Source organism: Glycine soja, chromosome 8 (assembly GCF_004193775.1).
Source record: "Glycine soja cultivar W05 chromosome 8, ASM419377v2, whole genome shotgun sequence".
NCBI classification, from domain to species: domain Eukaryota; kingdom Viridiplantae; phylum Streptophyta; class Magnoliopsida; order Fabales; family Fabaceae; genus Glycine; species Glycine soja.
Window position 1 is genome coordinate 1,491,366 of NC_041009.1, and position 25,707 is coordinate 1,517,072.

Sequence of the window (25,707 nt, forward strand, 5' to 3'; positions counted from 1 at the left end):
TGGAGTGGGAGAAAAGAAGCTCTGTTTTTATATTTTTCATCTTCTTATTTGTCAGGATTGTTGTTTGGTTACTTTGGTTGATTGTATGTATTGTTTGTGCACTTCCTAGTATCCTCTGGACCATCCATAATTTTTATCTTTTCTTTGAGTATTTTTTCATGTTAAAAATTTGTGTCTCTTGTTCATTTTTGAATGATTATTTTTGCTTTATATCGTTGGTATTCCCGATAGATTCTTGCAAGAAGAATATTACTGAATTATTATTTTTTGGGGGGCATTTCCTCCATCAATTCTAATAATATCTAATTCACCCCCAAACATCAAATAGCATAATATATATATTATCTAACAGATTATCCAATGTACATCTAATATTGGATAACATAAAAACTTATCAAGAATGTATTCAATTTACCTTTTTTTTGGTTACTACGTGTTCCATTCTTATCTAATTCTTGTATGTATTTTATCCTATCATAATTAAAAAAAAATCATATATTTCATCAAACTTTTCATATGTAATTTAGGATTTTCTTTTGGCTGAATACTCATGTGTAGCATTTAGTAGACTTATTAAAATGAAACAAAACACATGTACTACACAAGTTTATTTTATGTTCAATACGGTTTAAAATATAATAGAACGAATATAATTAAAATTAAAAAATTTATACATTTTAATTTCACGCTGAAAACAATAAAATGAAAGAGAATATTAAATAAAATAAGCTGTTTTATTTATTCTATTCATACACCAAACGTTACCCAAGTGTCATGAATCATGAAAGTTTGCAACCTTACAAAATGCGCAGCTCATGGATTTGCGGCGATTAAGATTACATACCAGTGACGTGTTGAAGCCAGAGTATAAGAAAATGTCTGAAGAAAACGCGGTTACATATTCAACGAATAAATTAATGCATCAAATATCAATCATTGCTGAATGGGTGGATCCTATTGTCCTTTGTCTAGAAAACTAAGTGAAAAGTTTATCTCAGTCTCCTTGTGTAATGCTTATAGAGAAAAGTTATTTATTCAAATTCTTATAACAATTCGGACATAAAAGAGAGATGAGATAAAAGAAAGAAGTGTGAAATAAAATAAACAATATTTCTTAAGGAAATAAAATAAACAATATAATCAAGAATGGATCTAGAAATACATTAAACCAGTTGAATTTTTTTAAAAAGAATTATTTAAATTTTGAATTATGCAATAAATAATAAATTTTATAAAAATATTTACTATTAATTTTATAAGAACTATTAATAAAAAAAATTTATCAAATCAATAACTATTTTGTATTATTATTTTCTCCTATTGATATTATTAATTTATTTATTTGGGATTAGATTCCTATCTTCCCCCTTGAATTCAGGGGAAAAAGTGTGTGGAGATTGTTATAAAAATTTATGATAAGAATAAGAATAATTTTAAGAGTAAATTAATATGTAAAGAGTTTTTCTGGACACATCTGGAAAAATCAGATATATTAGTTTTTATTTTCAGCATGCATTTTACTTTTTAAGCTATGCTACATAATTTATTTATTTGAATTTTGAATTCCCTCTAACGTGTTAAGACCGGAGTTTGTTTTGAATTTTGTAGAGGTAAGTGGGTGGGCCGGTGGGGCCGCGATCCACCGACAGTCCAGCAAGTTGCCAACTGCAAAGGGTGACGATCAACGTTTTTTAAAAAAACAAGAAAGGAATGGAAAGGAAATAAATATATTCGGCCGCAAGAGAATGTGGGTCGTTGATAATAAAAGGGAATAAAGAGAAAGTAAGGTTCATTTTAGTAAAATTAATGGTGAAAGAATCAATAAAAATTAACTTATATTTAAAAAATACTTTAAAAGTAAATTTATAAGAATTAGTTTTTTTAAAATAATAATAAAAAATAATAATTACTCTTATAGATATTTTTTTCAAGATTATGCTAGTCTCATCCATATTATCTGTTTGAGTATACTAATATTAACTTTCTAGAATTGAAGACTCCAAAAAAAATGAAGCTTGTTATATAAATTAGAGTGTCCCATCCTTATTAGTTTTTTGAGTGTGTACCTTTTATATTGAAACTGAAATATTTATAAATCTATCCGACCTATTAAGTTGGTGTGAATGATATTTTTTATGTCTAATAATTTTCCTAATTTGCATGGAAATCGTTAATCAGATAATAACCATCTCATTGGCGGTCGGTCCATCAGATGTTGAGTTTCAGATTTCAAGAATTTGGATCAGTCTGTTAAATAGTCTTATAGGTCATACTTGACCAAGTCCTAAACCAGAACATAATCAATTTTACTTAATGAAAAAAAATTTCATTTCTCTCCTAATCCATCTATTCACTATAAAATTAATTTTGAAATTCTTAAATTTTAACCAAACAATAACAAAAGTAAATCATGTTTTTGCGAGAAAACGTGATTTTTAAGTGTGGAAAATTTTGACCCAACTAATCAAAAGTAATCACTTTTAAAATGTAAATATATAGATTGTAATTCCCAAATCTAAAAACAATTTTACTGAACATGAAAATTAAAAGGTTTCACTTGTTGCGTCGTTTTGAAGAAAAAAATTCATTCAAGGGTGTAGCTTTATTATAGGTATTATAGATTTCGCAAAATCCAAGAGTAGGTGGTATTTTATTAATATGAAAAGAAAAAGTAGATGATCCCACGGTAATACAATCATTCGTTCTGGTAACAACCCATAACTGCGGGAGATAGATATGTCTTCCTTTCTCACTATTCTTGGATAATTTAATCCTGCATTTTCATGCAGTTCCTTTTAAAAACTATCCTTCATATTGAATCTCGGTGTAGTTAAACAATTATCTTTCATATTATTTCGTTGTAGTAATTCAACTTGCACTCTGATCTGAGGAAGGAATCGAAGGTATTTTACTATATAATTGATTTCTTATTTCTACAAAAAATAACTACCACACGCGGTCATGGCCTTTTCTTTTCTTATTTGCTTTCCATTTGTTCAATCAACGTTATGTGGGCATGTTCATCTCAATATGATCATGAAGGAAAAAAAAGACAACACTCAAATAAACTACACGAGATGCCAGATTCCTGTACAAAATTTAAGGTGGATAAAGAATCCGCTCTGTAAAATTGGGGAGAGATCAACGTGTATTCTCTCGAGATATATATAAAAGGACTGCACGAGTTTATCTATGAAGACTAATTTTTCCCAATTATTCTTCGGGGGCTTAAAAACTACTTAACTTATTCATAGATAGTGACCAAATAGTCAATCAGAATGGTTACTCATTTTGAATAATAACTTTGTAATTATTTGGCCCCTAACCGCAAACAAGTTAATGGTTCCTGCATTATAAGGCTGACTTCTTCCTTTTCCCCGTATTTCATCCAAAAGATAGCCAAATTCACCTCAACTCACACTAAGACCGTCCAATTGCCTCCTGGTACTATCTAGCTGATCTCTATAAATCCTCACAAAGGTGATGTCTCTACTTATAAGAGTTCCAATGAATACCTCTTCAAACAGTATGCTAGTATGAGCTAATAAAAAATCTTCTGTTGCTAGCTTGGGCTGCAATAGATGCTAGAGAGTCGTTTCATGATAGCCTCAACTAAAATTATGGAATCAATGAAAATTCCCAGCAAAAATTTCAAAGAATCAGCACTAGTTGATGCTTATAACTGAAAAGTGCCCAATTCATGACCATGTCTTGTAAGAAGTACTTTCCGCCCCTCGACCCATTCTAGTCTATAGGAGAGGTCCAAAGTATGAAGCAAGTGTTTCGGGCTGTCCCCGTGATTTGAATCCCTTGAATTATCCTACAAAAGGAAATATAGGTGGCATTACTCAATAGACGAAATAGATTTACGGCCATAGTAGATGACTTAATGACCCCAACACCGCTAATAAAAGATAGTGAAAATAGAAAAGCTTTCATCCCAAACTATTTACTTATATTCATGCATTTCAACCAACAATTCAATGTATTAGCCTGATTTCAACCAACTATCTATTATGCTTTCATCATGTACCGACTTAAACTAATAAGGAGTATCCAACTTAGAGATTGAATTTTCTTGTTAAATACAAATTTATACAACTCATTGCATCGGTTTCAGCTGAAGACCAAGGTCTAGTTTCATTTGATGGACTTAAAATAGTTTATGACAGTAAAAAAAAAAGGATATATAAGAAATTACCTGAAAGTTCATCTGCCTGTCAGTTTCCAAAATATTGGCCATTATGCTTGACCTGGATGAATTAGGTGAAAATCCTTCCCAAGGAGGAACAAAGATTAGTTTGGTGCACTGGACAGGAACAAAGTTCCGGCTTAGTTTCTCCCACCAGAAAGATCCCAGTGACCACCATCTAATCAGTAGCCCATTTTCAGAAAAAGCGACCAGCCCCTATCAGTGAAGAATGTTCAAGGAATAAGAGGGAAAGAAGTCAAAGAATAATCAGTTTGAGATACTTAAAGCAAGTACAAATATCAAGGTTCATAGAGAAAAAATAACAAAATATTTGACATAAAATTGGGAGATGCACAGCACAATGGGGAGGTCTTTTGGTGCAATTATTACAAGTGGTACTGAATAATCACCAGAGAAATGTCAACATACTATCTAGCGCACTCTTTATTATTGATTGAAATTTATTGAAAATCACATTATTTTGTGGGTCTCACAATATTTAGGTCACAGATATATCAGAGTTTATAGTTTGCCTAATGTAATTAAGATTCTGAATACAATAATTTTTCTTTGAATCTTAGCAATTGATATCCTTTCGAAACAAATTTTTTTTCTTCATTTGAATTGACAGTGAATTCTTTCAATTTCTTATTCAATTTATGTATTCTTTTTTTCTAAATTAAACAAAAATTTTATATATCATAATTTGGATAGCTAATTCAAAACCTACCAACTAGATCATATCATGAAACACCAAGGAGTCAAGATTTTAATCAACACAATATGTTGGTACCTCTCCATCTGGTGAAAAGCTCAGTGCTGAAATTGCAGTAGTCAACATTGTTCCTGAAGTTGCTGCTGGGAGCAGAGTTGGAAGTCCAGGAGGCCCACTTGCATCCAAAACCTTTACCATTGTCACACTGCATAAAAAATGAAGGATCTCCATTTTAAGAAATTATTATCTCTTCAGAAATCATGGAGAGAAGAAACACAAGCAGACAACATTTTGAATCAGAAATTTCAAAAATCGAATCATAGAAGGGAGAGAGCATGAGAGAGAGGAAACAAGTTATGATAAGAACCATGGCAGAAACACACCACATAATCTAGCTATTGTAGTTGGAGAGCCCAAGGCCTTATAAACTGCACACTACAATCTCATACTTCCAATGTGGGGCTCAACTCCCATACCTTACAATTGGATCCTAACATCCCACCATGTTCCGCAGCCCCGGTGCCCCATGTGGGCTGGCTGTGGACTTGCCCTTTGACTAGTCCTAGACATGGTGAAAGGCTCTGATACCAACTGATAAGAACCTTGAGTGAACCACACTACAAAAGCTAGCTATTGTAGTTGAAGAGCCCAAGGCCTTATAAACCCCACACTAGAATCCCAAACTTCCAATATGGAACTCAAGTCCCATACCTTACAATTGGATCCTAACAAGTTATAAATACCATTATTATGTGAACTGCGAAAGTAGGTCAGGTCCATAATCAATTTCTAATTTATTTCAGTCAATCCTTTAAGGTCTTAAAAAATTGATCTATATCATCCATAGCCTACGCATGGTAATGATGGTATTAAATGAATGAACATTTTAGTCTCAAATTATTTGAAAATGGAAATTAAAACAGTTATGATGATTTACAAATGTCACCAAATGTATTTGACACGGTGATTTTCTCCATCATTTTCTGAATATGACCTTGAAGAATACAATTATCAGCAAAGAAAATTAGCAGTCAGCTACTTAGGATACAATCAGAGGTGGAACAAAGCAGTAACTATAGGGCCACCAAAACCTCTCTTTTTCCCCTCAAGTACATGAGAGACAGAACAATTGGAGAGAATGTAAACATTTCAGCCTGAACCTATTCTGATTTTAAAAATTACAGTCCATGTCTGAATACTAATAGTAATACCTTTGCATATCATAAACCCTAATTCTTGCGTTGTTAATTTCTCCAATCACATCTCCAACTGCTAGTTTGGTCCATGAATCAGTGACAGCCACCATGGGATATACACGTACAACTTCCTTTAAAGTTGTCATTGAACTCTGAAAGCATGCCTTCCGCATGACTGAGTTGCTTGGATCTATAGTCTGTAAAATGAAGTTGACCACCTGCAGATCTGACGCACTGTCACAAAAATTCATGCTTTAATCTTAAGGGGCAGACAAAACTACTAGCAAATCCTATGTTGCAGATGATTCCGTACAAAAAGATGATAGCCTCTCAAAATAGAAAATCACTCTGCTCCCAACCATCAGGAATAGAAAAGAACAGCAATAAGAGATAAGAATAGGAAATTCATTATAAGTACACAAACCCATATAAAAACAAATTTAGATCTAAAATGAAGAACTTAGAGAGATACAGACAAGATTCTGTTTGCTAGACATAAATACTAAATAGTTCTTGCTGTCAACATTAGTATATAAAACAACAAAAGTTTTCCCACTGGTGAGCTTAGTTACATGGAACAAAGGATGCCATAATGTTGTCACAAATCATGCATGTTTATCAACCTTTAAATCTTCCTTGATTGTTTTGCGTATAATTTTTTTGGGTCTCCCTCTACCCCTGGCAATAAACACATCTGATATAAAAATATAAAATATAATTTTATTTTTTTAAAAATAAAATCTACATTTAAAATAATAAAGTATCATTATTTCTCTCTAAACCTTCCTTGGATATAATTCTCTCCAAACAATAGTCCTTCACCTAAATAAAGGAACCAGTCCACAATAAGATATGCTAATATGTTTAATTTAAGGGATTCACATCTACCAAAAGGAAATTGAACAATAATCAAACAAGAAAAGAAATAAATGTAAATGAACATCTTTAAGTAGATATTGAACCAAAAACATGAAGTCAGGTGAAAAATCAATCTAGAACTAGAAGCAGTAAGATGAATCTATCCAAAACATCAATGAAAATCAGGTTAGTCTTGGTAACAAGTAGCTTTGCAAACCTTGTCAAGGTATTGAGCCGAATTCTTTGGAGAACCACGCATGATCCTTATAAGAGTCAACAAGGACACCATGTGAACAGGTGAATCAGATGCAGTGGACCAAATTTGGCTTTCAATCACAGTCAAAAAGCCTGGTATATCAGCCATAGCTAAACTTGGAAGAAGAACCTCCACCAAAGTCTTTTTAATAGAAAAAGATGCATCTGAAATTTCTTTCACTAACTTGGAAGATGGACCACTCAACTCTACTTGGAAAAAAATATCCCCAATCAGACGAGGAATCTCAGAGACAATGCATTCTTTCCATGTACTTTCCATGCCCTCTGCAAGGAGCTCAGCAGCAGTGGAGCTGTATTTCTCATTCATGGCCATAGCCAACTTCATTAACGGATGAACAACTAGCATGCCAAGACTTGGTTTTACAAGACTAGGATACCAGATAGCCAGTGCACCAGCAACAATAATGTGAGATGTCATTGCATCCTGACTTGTTCCTCCAACACAAGAAATCCAATCTTGCACTTCAAATGATTCTAACCAAGCAAGTATCTTGGATTCCTCATCTTGGGAAATTCCTTGATTTTCTGCCTTAGGAGATATACTTTCTTCTGCCATATTTCCTAGATGTTTGTCTCTACTTCCAGTTTGGGAACCCATGTTGTTTGAATCTGTAGGTTTTGAATAGCATAGAGGTAGAGGAATAGCATGAGAGGCAGCACAATGAAATATAGAGCGCGCAGCCATTCGCACATGTTCACTTTCATCTTGCCAAAAAGCCACCAAGAGCTGCAAAAAGAGGAGATAGCCTTCAGAACTTGACACCAAGTAATTGGGAAGTTTTTAATAAAATAATGCATGAGCATTGTCAACCACCCAAAATATGACAAACTACAATACTAATCAAACATTAGAATTGATCATTCCAGCAATATTATCTAACAGAACAAAAAATAAAAATAAAAAAATACTTTAGTAAAATGTTATGCTGCAGCGAAGAGAATGGACTAGACTGCCAGATTTTAAGCTATCTCAAACACTCAAGAAACATGGACAAATCTCCTCTAAAGTGAGTTTGTTTCAGAAGTGAGAAAGTAAGGATGTATCCACCCTTGATTTTATTTAAAGTGCATCATAATTTTAACCCACTAATTTTTAAAGGCACATACAACATTCAGAAAACAAACTCCCTTTGTAGGAGCTTTGTCCAAGAAATACAATGTATAAGTTTCAACTGCCAATTAGTTATTTAAAACCAAAATGTGTGCTTACAAGGAAATTTGAGACAGAAAAAAGATATTTGTACCCTCAAAAGTACCTAAGCGTACCAGCGCCTGATACATGTCAGATGTACTGATGTACAAACAACAACAACCCCAAGCCTTTTCCCACTAGGGTACATATACATGTCACCTGTTGGCATCAAACTACTGCTCTCATATCTTGGCCTAAATGGCCTTTTTCTTTCCATAAATTTCTAAACTATAGTTTTTGGACTATCAAGCAACTCTTTTCCTTTTTGAGAAATGTATAAAAGTGACACATATTTCCTAAGATGTGCAGCACTACACCAGAAAAATTGTCTTGCAAGAATGCAAATTGAACAAAAAGCAATAACATATATTGCAAAAAGAAATAAAGCATAAGATTCTAAAACAAAGAAAAATGGCTAAGCTTGACAAGAATTGAAAAGAAATAGGAAAGAGAGAAAGGCAGACAAAGGTAGAAAGAATGATGTTTGTATTTGAAGTGTAGAATACAAGAGGAAGAATTCTTTTACAGGGGGTGTTCCCTTCTCCCACTGAAAATCTTAGTTTCTATTATTTACCAAAAAGATGCGTTCCTATTACAATTTCCCCAATTTAAACTACCTAACCTCCTCACTGACCCTGAAACCACCGATAACAAAATCACTAGCCTCCTACTAATTATTTCTTCTGGAATATTCCCTCCAAACCTTATTCCTCCTTATTAAGAGTTGGCTCATGCCTAATGCAGTATGATGCATCGAAATTTATCACATATTCTCGACAAACTCACAAATAATATAGGACATGTGTAAAGTCAATTGAGATTAAAATTACAGAACTACAAAAGCACTTTTACATATTACAACCTGTAATGAAGGTGGCTTCACATCTGGAAAATTTTCCAGGAAATTCCGAGTATAAAAGGCTGCTAAAGCACTGCATATGATACTATCAATCATCAGCACATTTTTTTTTCTAATTGAGTGCATTTTGAGAAAATAAATTGACTAATTATTTGATAAATTAAAGAATTCAGAATTAAAAATGGAAAAACACATTGTAAAACCGCACAAAAATCCCATTACCCACAGTAAAAGTCAAATTAGTAAGGGGGCAAAAACAGGAGAGAATCTTTGCAAGCATCATGAGAACCAGGCATGGAAAACCTCCACTATTTAGCCTATATACACTAAATATTTTTTTATTAAGAAGATTTTTTAAAAAAAATATCAAGCTTAACTGTCTCATTAACCAGGTGTCCACGCTAATTTGGGCATTTTTTTATTTTTATTCATTTGATCATTCTTCGCCATTTTTCTATTAGGAAGTTATATTTATATGTTGCAAGAAAAACTTCAAGACAATGTTAGGTTTCAAATAATACCAAGAATTCACCGGCAAAACATAAAGAAACTGAGCACTAGATCCATAACACCTGGAACTATGTAAGTTAAAAATGGTTATTCCAGTTTGTGAAGAATCTCAAATAGGATTTTGAAACTTAGTAGCGTTTAAAAAATATTTCATCTGGTTTATAAAGCTTAAACTTGAAGTATGTATCCCAGATAAGTTCAGTTTAGAAGAAAAAAGGGTTTCCTCCATGGAAAAAAAAAAAAATTAACGCAAGACATGATTAGAAGATTTTCATTTAAAAGCAAAGAAAATGTGGAAATACAGATAACCTATTTCCACTATACCTGCTGGCTGCTGAACCAGAGTGAGACAAGCTAATCAAACGTTGGGCAAGGGACACCATCGTCAATGACCTCATTGCACAAAACTCAGATGATGATTTCCAGAGCTGAAATGTGGTTTTTAATGTCTCAGGAACTATTGAAATGAGACAAAAGAAAATAAGTCCCGACATACAGTCCAAATTACCTCTAGAGTAGCACTCTGAGCAGGAAACGTCAATGTCAACGACCCTTTATCCCCCTGCAGACCAGAAGCTACTATAAAATTTTCTGGTCTCCTCAGCTTCATTTCACTTATCAGCAAATTATCAAGCTCTCTGTCTACACTCCACAAATGTAGAAATGACAAGCTAAATCGAAGTAAGTATTCTTCAAATAGGCTAACCAAGTCATGCCCCTCTACAGTTTCTGGATTATGATAGCTGGGATTTTGCTCCTGAACTCCCTGCTGCTTCATATTGATATTCACTGGCTTGCCACCACCATTTTCCATGGACTCATTCTTTGGATAAGAAAGCATCAATGATGCAAGATCAAAACACAGAGACACAATCCCTGGGAATGGGCTAGAGCATTTGATAGGAAGCTTGCTACTCAAAAGACCAATCAGAGAGGATGAATTCTGCATCACTGAATTTCCTTTACCTGCATTTGTTTTGGAAGAATTCAGCTCAGTCATATTTGAAATACTTGGTGACGACCTTGATGAAGTAAGCAAGTTGTCTGACCGATTTAATGGGGAGTTAGAGAATTTTGCATCATCAACTATTGGAAGAAGTAATGAAGAGACTGATGTATTTCCATTCAGCAATGTGCCAGATATGGAATTCATGCTGATGCTTTTACAAAAATGATCAAACATTGAATGTGCAGCTGTCCCACGTAGGACTCGCTCGCGTGAACCTGTCTTTACATCCCAAATGTATAATAAATCAGTAGCATCAGAAGTTCCATAATGTGTTTGACAGAGACAGGAAATATAACCTCTTGCTCCATCCCATAAAACTTTAGAAGGATAGTTCATGTGTCCAGGAAACATTCTCTCCACTCGCAGAGTCTCAAGAGAAACAAGAGCAACACATGCATCCTCTCCAACTGAAAGGAAGCAATCACTCCAAGGATACACAGTCAAAGAAGGGGGAAGAATAATTTGACGCACGGGAGCCACATGATGATGCATTACCATAATAAGACTGCCAGTGTCAAGATCCCATATACGAATCGTGCAATCCATACTTCCAGACACCAAAACCTGTTTGAAATTCCAGCTTTTGGCCCTACCCATCATTTGATGTGCTGCCAAACAAAGTACAGCACCTGTATGTCCTGAGAAGCACTGTTTGCATGCAGTAGACTTTTCATCAGGATTGGAACTTGCATCGTCCAAGCAAATCCCGTGAAACAGATCAAATCTTACAACCTCTATTTCTCCACTTAAAAAACCATATACAACAGCATAAGGAGTAAAGAGGTTCTCAGAGATAATCATGGAAGAAGAAACTACCTTCCCCTTGTAAGCATAATAATTACTCATGCTATCCACATGTGTGTTGTCTACATCATCCGAACTTGGACTCACACCAAAAGTAGGCGTAGTCTCTAGCCCATCCAGTCCCTGGAGCTGAGTCGATTTCTCAAACCAGTTGATGAAAGATACACCATCACTGATCATTCTGCATTGACGGTACAATCTACCAGGTTCATCATCACAATCATGCGTCGACCAGATTGTGGCAAGTGGTCTCCATAGTAAAGGCTCCTCATGATTAAGGCAAACTGACTTGACACAAACAAGATGTTGATTTACTTGTAGGAAGAAGACAGATAATCTCATATCAGGTTGATAATGAGTACCAGGAATCTCAGAATGAGGTTCACATTTAAAAACATCATTCTGATACAACACATTGTATATAACTGCATGACCTACATTATTCCACACAACAAATTGTACTGTAATCGAGTTTCCATATTCGTTGGCATTGCACATATTCCCCACATCATCACTTTCAAGAAAAATTCCACCAATAGCATACATTTGAGTAGAACCCCGATCCAAACCAAATAGACTGTCCACAAAAGAAACCTCTCCAATCACACTATCACCATTCAACAACCTAAACACACACCTATCTTTCAATATAAAAGCAACAGCATTCCCATACGTTAAAACTGAAACAATTTGCTCCACACCACTCAATCCCTCATAGCAAAAAGAACTCTCCGATTGACCTTTATCTCCGAGCGAACTCACCAAGCTTTCCCCTCGATCCTCCGATATCAAAACCGTCTGCTGCCTCCCAGCAGAATCAGCCACAAAAACCGAATTCCTCTTCTCGTCATCACCTAAAACTAGTGCCATAAAACTAATTGGACCAATGGATAGACTTCCATGAAACACAGTCTGGGTAATGGAAAGCGAATACGAGTCGACAATAAGAATAGTGCATTTAGGAGGCTTCCTAGGCTGAGTTTCTCTATCAATTACTCCTTCATTTCCTTCAAAAGAACACGCTATACAGACATATCTCGGCGTTGAAGGCAAAGTTCGAATTATGCGGGGAGTGCCAACCCAAGGTGGCAATTTCCTCCTGCACCGGCAATGACCACTGTTTTTGCTCCAAACACACAAAAAACCATCGCAACACGCACTAATCAACGCACTGAACTTACTTCTTCCACTTGGACCGTAAACGTGTTCTGCATCTGCGACGGGACTGCAAACGGCGAGATCGGTGATCGGTGCGGCGTGACCGCACAACACGCCCACCGCCCTAAGTTGCTGCAAAATCGAGTTGGCTCTTAGCGATTGTTGTTATTATTATTAGATAATTGAAATGAAGAGAGTGGAAATTGAAAAATACCGGTGGGGAAGTGGAGAGGGTCCACCAGATGACGGAGCCATTGGATCCGGCGGTGTAAAAGGTCGGAGTCGGAGGTTCGGGTAAAGCGGCGACGGCGGTGACGCGGTGAGGGAAGGGCTTGTCGGACCATATGCACGCCACCGATCTGCACTTCATTGATGATCAAATTTCTCACTTCATTGCTTTTCTTAGATAACGGATACACATATGTGATTTTATTACTCGATCACTCCGTTTGCGAACTTTGATTAACGAGCTTTGGTTTGAATCCAGGGGGTTTTGTTTTGACACTTGATTTGAACTTAGCCCTCAGAAGCTACTATTCGTGGTTGCTTGGATTAGATTCATATTATTTTTAGAGTAAACACTTAACACACAGTTTAATCCCGAAAGCAAACTATCCTACTATTTTGTCTTTTGTACAGTTTATTTTTGGAAAGTTTAAAGTAACTCGTTTTTTAATTCTTTCAATTAACGTCTGTCACGTCTTTCCATTAATTTTAAATTATTGGGATACATATGTATAGAGAGAGTTTAGAAGTGATTAATCATCAAATTTGTTTTTAAAAGTGAGTTGTTGCATCTACAATTCCACACTAGTCAAAACCAAAATTAAAAATATTTTTAATTTCTCTTTTTTCAACTTGCTTCTTCTTCTCTCTTTTCCCCCTATCCTTCAACTTTCTATTTCTTTTATTTTATCTCTTTCATTTCTCATTATTGATTCCGTGATCATAACAACACATACATTACTGCTTTTTTTCTTCTTCTCATCAATGGAGAAAAAATGTTGGGGGTTCATGGATCCATTCGATAAAGTCCAAAGAAGTTGTCGTCATGCATCCATGGGCTCAAAGAAGTCCTGGAAAAATTATTCAAAAGATCTTGAAGAATGATGATGATTTCGGGACCAAGGGAACGTTAACTCTTGTATATTGAAACACAACTTTCTGTAAATGCAAAATAGGGCAATATTAGCAATGCATTAAGATTGTTTGAAAGGTTGTCACTTGTCGGATGAAGATGTTGGTTTTGTCTAGTTTGATTGTTGGTTATGTTAGATTTGATTGAAGTACATTAATTATTTCCCTCCTTATGAAATATGAAAATGATTCATTTGGATAAAGCGATTGAAACAAAGCATGAAGGTGAAGAGAAAAGAAAATAAATAACAATGGTGTGTGTTGTTGTGATCTCAAGATCAACAGTGAGAAATGAAAGAGAAGAAGAGAGAAAAGGCACGTTGAAGACAAATAAGTTAAATAAATAAATTATTTTTTTTTTGCTTTGGTTCTTGAATGTTTTCTTTTAGTTTGTGAATTTTTCATTTTGGTTCATATTAACGTGAATGCAAAAAGAGAAAAAGAATGTTAAAAAAAATCATTTTGATCCCTGAATATTTCACTTGGTCCATGTATCACTTCAATTCATATTAACAAATAACGCTTAATATTAAATAACACTTAACATGTTATCACAGCGTTTTTAACAAATAATAATATCGTTAAAGGAATATCTATTTTTGGATTAGCATGATCTATAAAATGCGTATTTAAGGTTTTTTTTTTTTGCAATTCTCCGGACTTGATAACAACATCGCAAATTTTTAAAGATGAATTTGATAGTATACTTTATTAAAAACAAATAACCTATCACTTTCAAAAACAAAATTTTACGTTGATATTGATAATATAAAAATAAAGTTATAAATTAAAAAAAATGAAACTTAAATAAATTATCATATAACAATTATATTTAAAAAAAACTTTCATATTATATAAAAGGGTTAAGTATGTTTTCAATTCTTGATATATATTTGAATTTTGAATTTTGTGTTTGTTCTTTAATATATGAAGTGATAATCTGCAAGTTAATTATTTTGAAAGATAATTTGTGACGATTTTGAAATTATCAATAATAATATAAAGAATTAAATTACAACGTCAATAAAAACTCACATGCAAAAGAAATAACCTAGGTGATGTAGGAACTTTTATTGGGTCATCTGTTTTCTCATGATTCCTATCAACAAACAAAATTGTCTTTCTCTTTTCCTCTCTTTGGAACAAGCCTCATCTATGAAGGCTTCTCCTTTATCACCCAGGTTTAATCCAATGTCAAGATCATGATTTTTCTCCTCGAAACCCAGATCTAGGACATCTGCCACCTTAGACTACATAGTCGCATCTTGATCGATGGCACCTTTGTTAACCCCGTCATTACCTTGCGTCCCTCACAAAGGTAGATCTGGTCTTGAATGCAGCGAATATTGTTTTGGATGTCGTTAAGGGATTTGAACAGCAAGGTGTTAATGAAGAAATCAGAAACGTTAGTGGGAGTGGGCGAAGAACGCATCGACGAGGCTGAGGTAGAGTTGGCCAAGCACGTCGTTTTCGAAGGCACCAAGGCCATCACCAAATTCAGTAGCTCTTAATTGATTATGTGCTTCGATTTAGGTTTGCTTTTAGTTTCAAAATGAATATTGGCGGTTTTGAGCTATCACAAATCACATTAACAAATATTTAACAAATGTATCATTACTTAACTAATAATGGTAAAGATTTAAAATAAAACTTTTCAAATATCAAGAAACAAATGCAAAGGAAAAATTTATTAGGAAACAAATATAAAATTCAAATATATATTGAGGATAAAAACATATTTAAACTAATATAAAATAACTAAAACTAATGTTTAATAAGAAGAAACATCTAAATCTTTTATCCATTTCTTTTATTGAAAACAAATTATATTTTTTTATTTACGTTTAGTAGCTACACAAGTCTTCCTATTGTTCGACAATAATAATAATATGGTAAATTTATGTATGTAATAGTGTTTTTGGCAAAATTATACACAAATAAACAATTAACAATAATAATATCAAACGTGAGTCTTATCTTGACTATCAAACATGATTATCATCCATGACAAGATATTTGAGATCTAATTTGTTAAAATCTGGGTCTCACTCTCAAAAGTGAGTTTAACTCAAAACTTTTGAAGTAAAATCTAAAACAAACTGAAAGGGTGACAAAAGGGTTCTTACCTTGGAAGTTGCATAAGGAGAAGCATAATTGAAGGCAAGAATATGAGAATAAATTCAACTTTTCTAAATTAAGCAACTCATTTTAGAAAATAAGTAAATAATTTTAGTTATTAATGACACAATTAATCATTAATATTACATACATATAAATAACAAATCATAAATATATTGAAATATCAATTGTTAATTTTTTTCGTCTATAAACTGAGATTATTCAATGTACACTTACTCTTTGTAGAGAAGTCAAATCCTATAAAAATGAACTTTAGAAATTACGTGTCTTTCGCCTGATTTTAAATCTCATTTTAATAATTACACATCTATAATCAATTTCAATAATAAGTTTTCATGCATTTTCTATAGAAGTTAAATTTTTTTAATGTGTTATCTAAGTAAAAATCGCCTTACTTTCTACACAGATCTAGTTCTACAAACATGCATCCCAACACTTAACTGTAACATCATTCGAGTTACTACTTAACTATTGCATTCTTAATTTCTTGTTACACTATTTTTAATTGATTGCAAGGGGACAAAAGGAGTATATTGACGATCACTGACAAATTTTTCTTTTTTCTTTTTCCTTCTTTTGTTAGGGCTATCACACAGTAGAAAGCTGATGCAAATATAAAATATTAGTATCCAACACCCTACTTTTTTTATTTTAAGCACAACATTGAAAAATTATACATTTCAATTCATACATAAAAAAACGCTTACAAATTAATTCCTTACTAATAATCAAAATTATAAGTTACAACAATACTGATTTTTCTATCATGTGAAAATCAATAAAAATGATGTGTCAAACACGGGAACAAACACGTAAATTTCTCATATATTTAGATTAAAGCAATATTTTTTATATAAAGATTAAAACAAAACAAAACAAAAAAACAGTGCAAACAACAGGAGCAATTCACAAACTTCTTAAGTAATGACTAAATATAAAATCTAAACTTTTAAGCAAGGAGAAAAACGAAAGGGTCGAAATTTTGAATTTAATCTAAATTAAAATTCTGGCGACAAAATAAGATATTCAGGATTCCTCCATATGGAAGTTTGAATTTGCATTGTACATTAAAAAAAAAAAAAAAAAAACTATCAGAAAGGAGAAAGGGAGAAAGAAAGGGAAAGGGTCAATCGAAGTCGCACAACGAAGTGCCTTGTTCCTTGCCAGTCTTTAGTTTCGTTGCCAAGGAGGGAAGGCGTCATGCTTTATATGTTGTGAATGCCAGGCAGCAGAACGATAAGCCTTTGACCTAATACAAATAATGAATGCCTCCATTCAGCTCACTGACCTTGTATAGCTCGGGAATGTTAATTCTTCCCACCCTGGATAAAAAAGGGTAAAAGAGGTCAGAACTCAGTATATTTCTCTTTCAAAAAATGTGTAGCATATGATAGATGAAAAGAAAGCAGCTAACAAACTTTCGGAAGTTTTTCATGCCACAAAATTTATACATGTTGAAGTAATACGACGAAAAAGAAAATTAAACACCTAGAAAATTGAGTGACCCCTTGTACAAAAGGTGTGACTAGTCAGTCTCTCTCATTGATGGACTTTACCAAGAAGAAAATGGAAATCAGAATTGGTAGACAACTATGGGAAATTGAATATCAACAAACACGAACTCCTTGACCATGTAAAGGTGTAAAGCTCATAAAGAGAAATTGCCCCAAAGAGCATAGCCATTTCACCCATGCCCCTCACAACACAGACTCTGCACTATAGGTTACTTCACCACTATAGGTTCATGCACAAAAGAGCGTAGCCAAGCCGGAAAATTGCATAATTGGTTTAAAAGTCCAAGATAATTATAAACAGTGCTTATCGGTAAAGCTCCGAGAGGCTTGAATATCTTTTAGACAGACAACCTCAATGGAAAGATCATTAAATGAGTTTTAACCTGGACTGCATTGCCTCTGCTATCATTATGGTCTCCCCGGTGATGTTACTCTAAAACTTGAAACTACCAATCATCTGTCAAAGTTACTTGTAGTGATACACATAAATCCACACTAATTGATTCATTCATCACATGCACAGCAACCAACTTAAGTGATACATGTAAATCACTTCATATTTGCTAATACATAGATCTAGAAGTTATGATACAGTTGCCTTCTTGATTAAAACTCAAGATTGCAAAATATTGCTTCAAAACATACAAGCACTAGATCCACATACATAAACAGAATATGCATTAATGAACAAGTGCATGCCTTAAAATAATTTCCATCTTCTTACCTTATGTGGTGGAGTTCCTGGTCTTGATGTGTTGTTGCCAAATCCACATTTCCCTTTCTTTTCAGAAGATTTAAGTATTTGGAAAGAGCATGTCAAGGTGTCATCCACACTCATCATAGCACCAGCATTATCAAATTCACCACAGTAGTTTGGTGCGGAGAATATAGTCACTAGCTGACGCTTGGCAAAAAACTCGTATCCATCCTCTACAACCTATACAAAGCCCAAAATTTTAGAAGGAAAACATAAAACCAGATTCACCAATTCATTAAAATGGATTAAGACTGATGAGCCAAGCAAATGCCCAATACATCAGCATAGACAGACAAAGATAAAATACAAGTACATCAACAAAGATAGGCTGGCAACTAAATAAAGGGTCATCAATTAAACACAAATACAAATGACATGATATTTATGAGGTGTCAAAGTTGGTGATATAGAAAGGAAAGAGATAAACCCAACTGTATTAAACATAATAAATTCTTTAGACTTACAATAGTGATTAATACAGTGTGACATCAAAACCAATTTCATCATTCATCCCATCTCTTTCTTTTCCCTTTGATTCTCATACATCATAATTAATCTATTCAATGCTTGCGATTATTTTCATTTAGCAACTTGAGTAATGAGTAGCAAAATGCAAGCACATCATGCATGACCAACTGTAGTATATAAGTATAGAAGTACAAACCATGAAAGATACTACCTATAGCCACAGATGATCACAATCCAATAGGAGCAATAAAATCATAGAAATTGACCAAACTTCAGGTTTCATTACCTGGTGAGCTCGGCAAATCAGATCGAGATCATGATGTTCAAGAAACTCAGCAACCTTATCAGCCCCAAATGTAAATGACACACCTCGGTCATTTTCTCCCCACCCATCTAGATCTTTATCGGGATCAGCCCATAGAAGGTCACAGAGAAGGCCATGATCTGGCACATCAATAGGACGAGCAATACTCCGAATCTGATCCAAGTGCTTAAGATCAGGCGATAGTCCGCCATGCATGCAAAGGATCTTCTCATCTACCAGAGCAGCAACAGGTAGGCAATTAAAACAATCAGTAAATGTCTTCCAGAGGCGAATATTAAACCTCCTCTTACACTCATCATAGAAACCATATATACGATTGATGGATGCACACTCATGGTTGCCCCTGAGAAGAAAGAAATTCTCCTTGTATTTGATCTTGTATGCGAGGAGTAAGCATATTGTCTCTATGCTCTGCTTACCACGATCAACATAATCTCCGAGAAATAAATAATTTGCTTCAGGCGGGTATCCCCCATATTCGAACAGCCTTAAAAGATCTGAGTATTGGCCATGAACATCTCCTGCAAATGAATTATTAAAACAAATGCCATCCACTACTTGACATCCATCGAAACCAAGGTGGACAAAAGCAAAAAAAAGGCAACCTTAAGGTTCTAGCCCTAGGGCTTTTAACACCTCAAACCGAAAGGTGCCAACAAGTATGCACATGAAGAATCAAGGCATTAAAGTTAGAAAAAGAAGAAAACAGTAAAAACTTTAACCATTTTAAAGTGTTTTTCCATAAGTCAACTACTCGAGTATAACATTCCTACTTACATAAAACTGAAAAATTATTCATGTGTGAAGCACGAAAATAAGTTGAAAAGTGGCTCTAAGGTCTAAATTTCACAAACAAAATAAATGCAGCAGCCACTGCCGCAACCCTAAAATTTAAATTCATGACAAAGCAAGTTAGATGGATAGGCTTTTGGAGTTTTCACAATTATTGGCCATTTAAACCGAGTGCTACCAAAATGTCAACAAGGCAATCAACTTGCCCATACCAAGAAAACATCACAAGGCAAAACACACCTGACAGAAGGGGCAACTTATCTACAACCCCAAAAGGCACCGACCCTCTCTGTCGTCTACCCTCGGTCCCCCTTATCGGTCACTATCAGTGATTTATGTTGCACTGACAGATGAACAACAAACTCATTGAAAATCAGTTTTTGCAACTAGTAATGCACCTATTGGTGTAGAACTTTAGAAGGCAGCCATTAATTTTATCCAACAACACATCATAACAAGTTATTCATTTACGTAGACTCCTCAACACACGATTTCACAAAAATAAAGGTTTATAACTACACAAGTAGCTGATTATCTCAAAAGCAATAGTATCCTCGTCAATCAGACTTTCCTCTAAATAGTCCCTAGAAAACCAAACAAAGGTGTGAGTGATAAACTGACAAAACCCCAACTTCAGCACACCAACCTAAAACCCCATAGCGAATTCAAAGTACCAAAAAAGTTTAAAAGAGGCATAACCTACAACCTTCATATTCACACCAAAACCTAATCGTTCGCTAATTTCAATTCCATGTGAACAACGATCATCATTCATCACAAACCGCATGTAAAACGAAATAAACAGAAATAAAAGCCAGTTTCCAAACGCTTTCCATACAATTAAAGAATCCACACATCACAATTCACAATTACACAAAAAAAAAAAAAACTAATAAAACAACAAGCAAGGTTACAATGAATCAATTAATCGGAATTATCAATAAAATATACCACAAATCTTAATAGGAGCCTCGAGTTCGAGAAGATTAGGTTGGCTGAGAAAGATCTCTTTGGAGGAAACACAGAGTTGACGAATTTCCGCCTCGGTAAGCAGCACCTGCTTCGTCGTTCTACCGTTCTTCGCCGCGAGGAGCCTCCGGATAATATCGTCGAGCACGTTCTCGTCCATCTCGGGAAAATTTCAGAAACGAAGGATCGGATTCTCAGTCTCAGAGAGAGAGAGAGAGAGAGAGAGCGGTTATTTAAGATAAAGCAGCAGAAGATAGAGAGAAATGAATCCAAAACGCAAAACGGGGAAAAGGGAGAGAAAACGGGGGAAAACGACGAGGGAGTGATTGCTAAAGCCGCCGTTTCCCGCTCGCAAGACACGAGTGACAAACGGAGTTGTTTATAGAGGATTCCTTTTGTAGGTTTCTTCTACTCTTTGGGTTTGGCGGAGGGAATGGCCATTAGTAAGAACCCTACCCTAGTTGCTGACAAGGACAAATTATACACCATTTTTCATTCTCTTCTTTCTTCTTTTCTTTTCTTGGTATATAATCATCACTCTCTCTCTGTATATGGATTTTTTATTTTATTTTTTTTGCAAAAAAGAATACTAATTAATAACTAACTATAAATACTTTGTCAAACAAAAAAACAATACGATACGATACCTTACTTTCCTTTCTTCCATCGATACATTCCCTCAATCCTATCTGAAACCATTTTGAAGGACCGGGACCCCACCCCTGGCATTACTTTTCCACGTCATCTCATCTTCTTCTCCTAAGTTTTATAGCATTTTTTTACTGCTTCAATTAATTAGAGAGTTTTTTTTTACCCCACCACACCATGATCACCCTATGATGATAATTGATAATGAAGATCTTGCGTTCGTGGGTGTTCCTCACATGGAATTTACATGATGATTCTCACAATCTAAATTACATTAATACATGTTGATTTGAATTTTTTTATTAATTGGTTTTTCTTACTTAAATTAAATTAATTACAATTGATTCAGTTCTTAAATTTATTTTTCTTTCGAGTCATTTCAATGATGCAATTAATTGTTTTTTTATTTTTTAGATTGATATATTATAGACTTTAGTATTTGAATTTTTTACGTATAATATTTCTTTTTCATTTTGATCTTTGCTTATTTAGTATTAGCAACTGTTTTAATTTAATTATATTTTTTATATAACTTTTTATCATGTTTTAAATAAAATAATAATAACATTATAAAGTAATAATTCTAGAAAAAAACTAAATATTAAATAAAATAAATAATAAATCCTGTTATTTAAAAATCCGTCCTTGACAACATTGTACTGAAAAATAATGTATTATATCACTAATAATAGATTTTAACATATAAAATACTTATAAGTATTTTAAAAAAATCAGAATTAATGAGTATAAAATTAGGCCTCTCACGTGTTCCAACTTTAGTCAATAATAAGGAGTGTGGTGATGAATATATTGTTAATATTTCTCTAGTTTATTTATAAAAATTAAAATATTTTTAATTTTAATATTATTTTATTTCAATGTATTGAAAAGTATATTACTAACCTTTCTAATTTTTTATTTGTAACAATTTATAATAAGATAATTTCATTTCAATATGTGTTTCAATCAAATTGCGAAAATATCAATTTTATTTGGTAATTTTTTTAGAAAAAGAAAAATATAATTTTTTCCTAAAATAAATATTGTCAAACATATTAAAATATTTTTCCAAAATTTGATTTAATTCGGTGACTTTTAAAAAAATCCAAATAATATTTATTATCCTAAAATGAGAATTAACAAACATATTATTAGACAAAAGGACAAAGAATTTAAGAGGACGGGTGACTTAGATTACAGAAATTTTGGTCCCAACAAACATTTTCTTAAAAAGATTTACAAAGTTGAATAAGATTTAGTTAATGCAAAAATGATGTTTTTCATATGTTCCTTGTAACGTCCTGTTTACAATAACTTATGTATGATAAAATATGTTAAAGAGAATATGAAATAATAATTTGAAAATATCCCACATATAATAAAATAAGTTAAATAAAAGAGTTTTTTTAAAATATTATTCTCAAAATATGAGCATCTAAATTAAATGAATATTAAAATTATAAAGAAATTAGTGTATTCAGTGTCTTATCCTTCTGACATATTAATTATAATTAAGAAAATTATGTATTTAAGTCTTCTCAAATTCAACACTTTTAATGTTCTTAAAACAACATAAATGAGTAATTATCAATATTTCACATATGAAGATATCTCATTAATTTTTACAATAAAATATAATCATTATTCCTTTCGAGAAGGTAATAACCAACACACATAATTAAACAAATATCGTCCATGAACCTTATAATATTGTTAACATTAATTAATAACACAACTTAACAATCCATCACACCTGTTTATAATTAAACATATAAGTATACATATATGATCAGTTAAATGCAACACACAGACCCATTGAAACACAATTCGGAAAACAAGTTCAAGGTATCCCTATACATTTATGTATATACATGCATAAAGGATTGGATTTTTTTAGTAGTGTATGCATATTACATTCAAATGCCAAATTTTATTTAACTACTGTCACCCAATTAAAGTACTTTTACTTATGAATATAAAAATGTTCTAATATAAACCAATGCACTGATTAATATATATATATATATGCGATGTAACAACTTCAGAGGAAACGAGAAACGAACTCTACTGCGTGTAATTACAATTAAAATCCTTTTAGCTGATCTCCAGAGGAATTGAGGCCACTGCATATAAAATCAAGAAACTCAACACCATATTTTCTTCCCAGGTTATCAACTTGTGAACAAGAAAAAGCAATAAGCGCCCCACAATTTGCGATTACACCGTCAATTAAAAATCACCGCAACAGACTTGTATAATTAAAATACTTATGTTAAAGCTATGCATAACAAATTTTAGATAAATTTATTGAAATGCTCATATCTATATCAAGAATACAAAACACATTATTTAAGAGTCAAATCATGAAAGTTTTGAAAAGGGTTGTGTTCATGAAAGTTTTGAAAAGGATTGTCGTATTCTCCGCTTAAAACAAGAAATTTGTATTATTTATTATTATTTTTCTCCTCTATTAATTGTGTTAAAAGAATTTTTCCATTTTTTCTTAATATATTATTATACTAACATATTTTCAAAATAAAAATAACATTCTAATACATTAAAATAATTTAGTCTATTTTTTCTTTTACTATGAGATATATTTAAATATTTTTATCTAAAATATTATTGGATTATTTCTGGAATATTACATTCTTAATATAATTAAACCGTGAAAAAAAAATAAAATATAAAAAAACTTGCAAAATATAAACAAAGGTAAGAGAGAGAAGAGACAAATTTTTTTATATGTTTGATTACTACCACCATGAAAGATAATTTAAATAATAATATCTAATTAACTTATCCCACCATGCATGTGAATCAAATGATATGATACTTAAGTTATTTTACATGTATCTATGATTTTCAATTTGAGTTTTAAGTATGCAATTATGTTAAATATTTAGAGAAATTGTTTATAATATTTTTTTTACCCTCACACAAGATTGTCTCCCCTAAAAAATATATGTAAGATATTATTATATCAAATTAGTTAAACATCTAATTGACTTAACTCTAAAATATTATTATTTAAATTTAAATGCTATAGCATTGTATCAAATTTGTCATATTACATTACATTGAATTTTTGAAATAAAGTTATAAAATGATATTTGTGAGATAAAAAAAGTATATAATTTAATACAAATTTTTTTAATTTAAATTTAATTTTTTATCATGTTAATTTAATTTTAATTTAATATTTTTATGAAATTAAATTTATTTTATTCTATTCTTTGATTTTTTGTTCAAAATGTTTGGTTATCTCGTACCTTCTATTTTATATTTTTAATCATATATATATATATATATATATATATATATATATATATATATATATATATATATATATATATATTTAGAAACACGGGTAACATATAAAATGTATAAGTGAGTGAGCGAACACATTGATATTTTTGTGAATTTTACCAATCCTAAGTAGGTTTGAGTCGGAAAAAAACTACCAAAAATTATACTTTTATTAAATTTCAAGACAACTACACTTTCAAATTTTAAACTCAAAATTAATAATTAAGGGTTTGTTTTGGTGATTTTGATTTTTTGGTTTTTCAATTTCAAATGTAATCTTTGAAACAAAACTGTTTTGGCAAAATTGATTGATTTTAAAACATTTTAAGTTCATTTTAAAAAATGTGATTTTGATTTTTAATTTTAAAAAATGACATCATATCATTACCTTTTTTTATTTTTAATTTTAAAAAATGACATCATATCATTACCTTTTTTTTTTCTGTCACTATCGTTACATCAGCATTGACCGTGTAACCACACCACCACTAACATTGTATGATTGTCGTCACCATTGTTGCTAACATAATCATCATTGACACTAGTATTATTGTTGTTGTCAATATCATTTCATTGATTACAAACATCATTATCACGTCATCATTATCACGCACTATCATTATAACCACATTGTTGTTTTTATCTCTACCGACACTAGTGTTGTCACTGTTATCATCACCATTAATGTTGCTATTGTCATTATCGTCATCAATACAAAAGTATATGCTTAAATTAGTTTTAACAGGAATATAAACTTTTGAAGGGAGTTTTATTTTGAAACTAAAAATTATAATTTATTTAAAACTTATAACAAAAAACACAAAAGATGTTGTTTAAAAAAATTGGTTTTGATGTTTTTCAAAATAAAACTAAAAACTTG

At 32.4% G+C, this 25,707-nt stretch overlaps 2 protein-coding genes across 3 annotated transcripts; both read right to left on the reverse strand.

The window, feature by feature from the left end:
• Positions 1-2,967: 2,967 nt before the first annotated feature.
• On the reverse strand, positions 2,968-13,368 carry LOC114421048. 2 transcript variants are annotated; one of them, XM_028386816.1, is made up of 9 exons: positions 12,984-13,363; positions 10,307-12,901; positions 10,123-10,226; positions 9,292-9,361; positions 7,179-7,964; positions 6,119-6,321; positions 4,986-5,112; positions 4,202-4,408; positions 2,968-3,820 (listed from the first exon to the last, which is right to left on the reverse strand). In XM_028386816.1, exons 1-9 carry the CDS (start codon positions 13,137-13,139, stop codon positions 3,677-3,679), a joined length of 4,392 nt encoding a protein of 1,463 aa, XP_028242617.1. In that variant the 5' UTR covers positions 13,140-13,363; the 3' UTR covers positions 2,968-3,676. The 2 variants fall into 2 exon arrangements, 1 of the variants encoding a protein (XP_028242617.1); XR_003668481.1 differs by lacking the exons at positions 2,968-3,820; positions 4,202-4,408 and having other exon boundaries at positions 6,119-6,337; positions 12,984-13,368.
• A 3,637-nt stretch (positions 13,369-17,005) lies between these two features.
• On the reverse strand, positions 17,006-21,368 carry LOC114421049 (serine/threonine-protein phosphatase PP1). The gene is made up of 4 exons (XM_028386818.1): positions 20,853-21,368; positions 19,071-19,630; positions 18,284-18,496; positions 17,006-17,367 (listed from the first exon to the last, which is right to left on the reverse strand). Exons 1-4 carry the CDS (start codon positions 21,028-21,030, stop codon positions 17,353-17,355), a joined length of 966 nt encoding a protein of 321 aa, XP_028242619.1. The 5' UTR covers positions 21,031-21,368; the 3' UTR covers positions 17,006-17,352.
• Between the last annotated feature and the right edge of the window lie 4,339 nt (positions 21,369-25,707).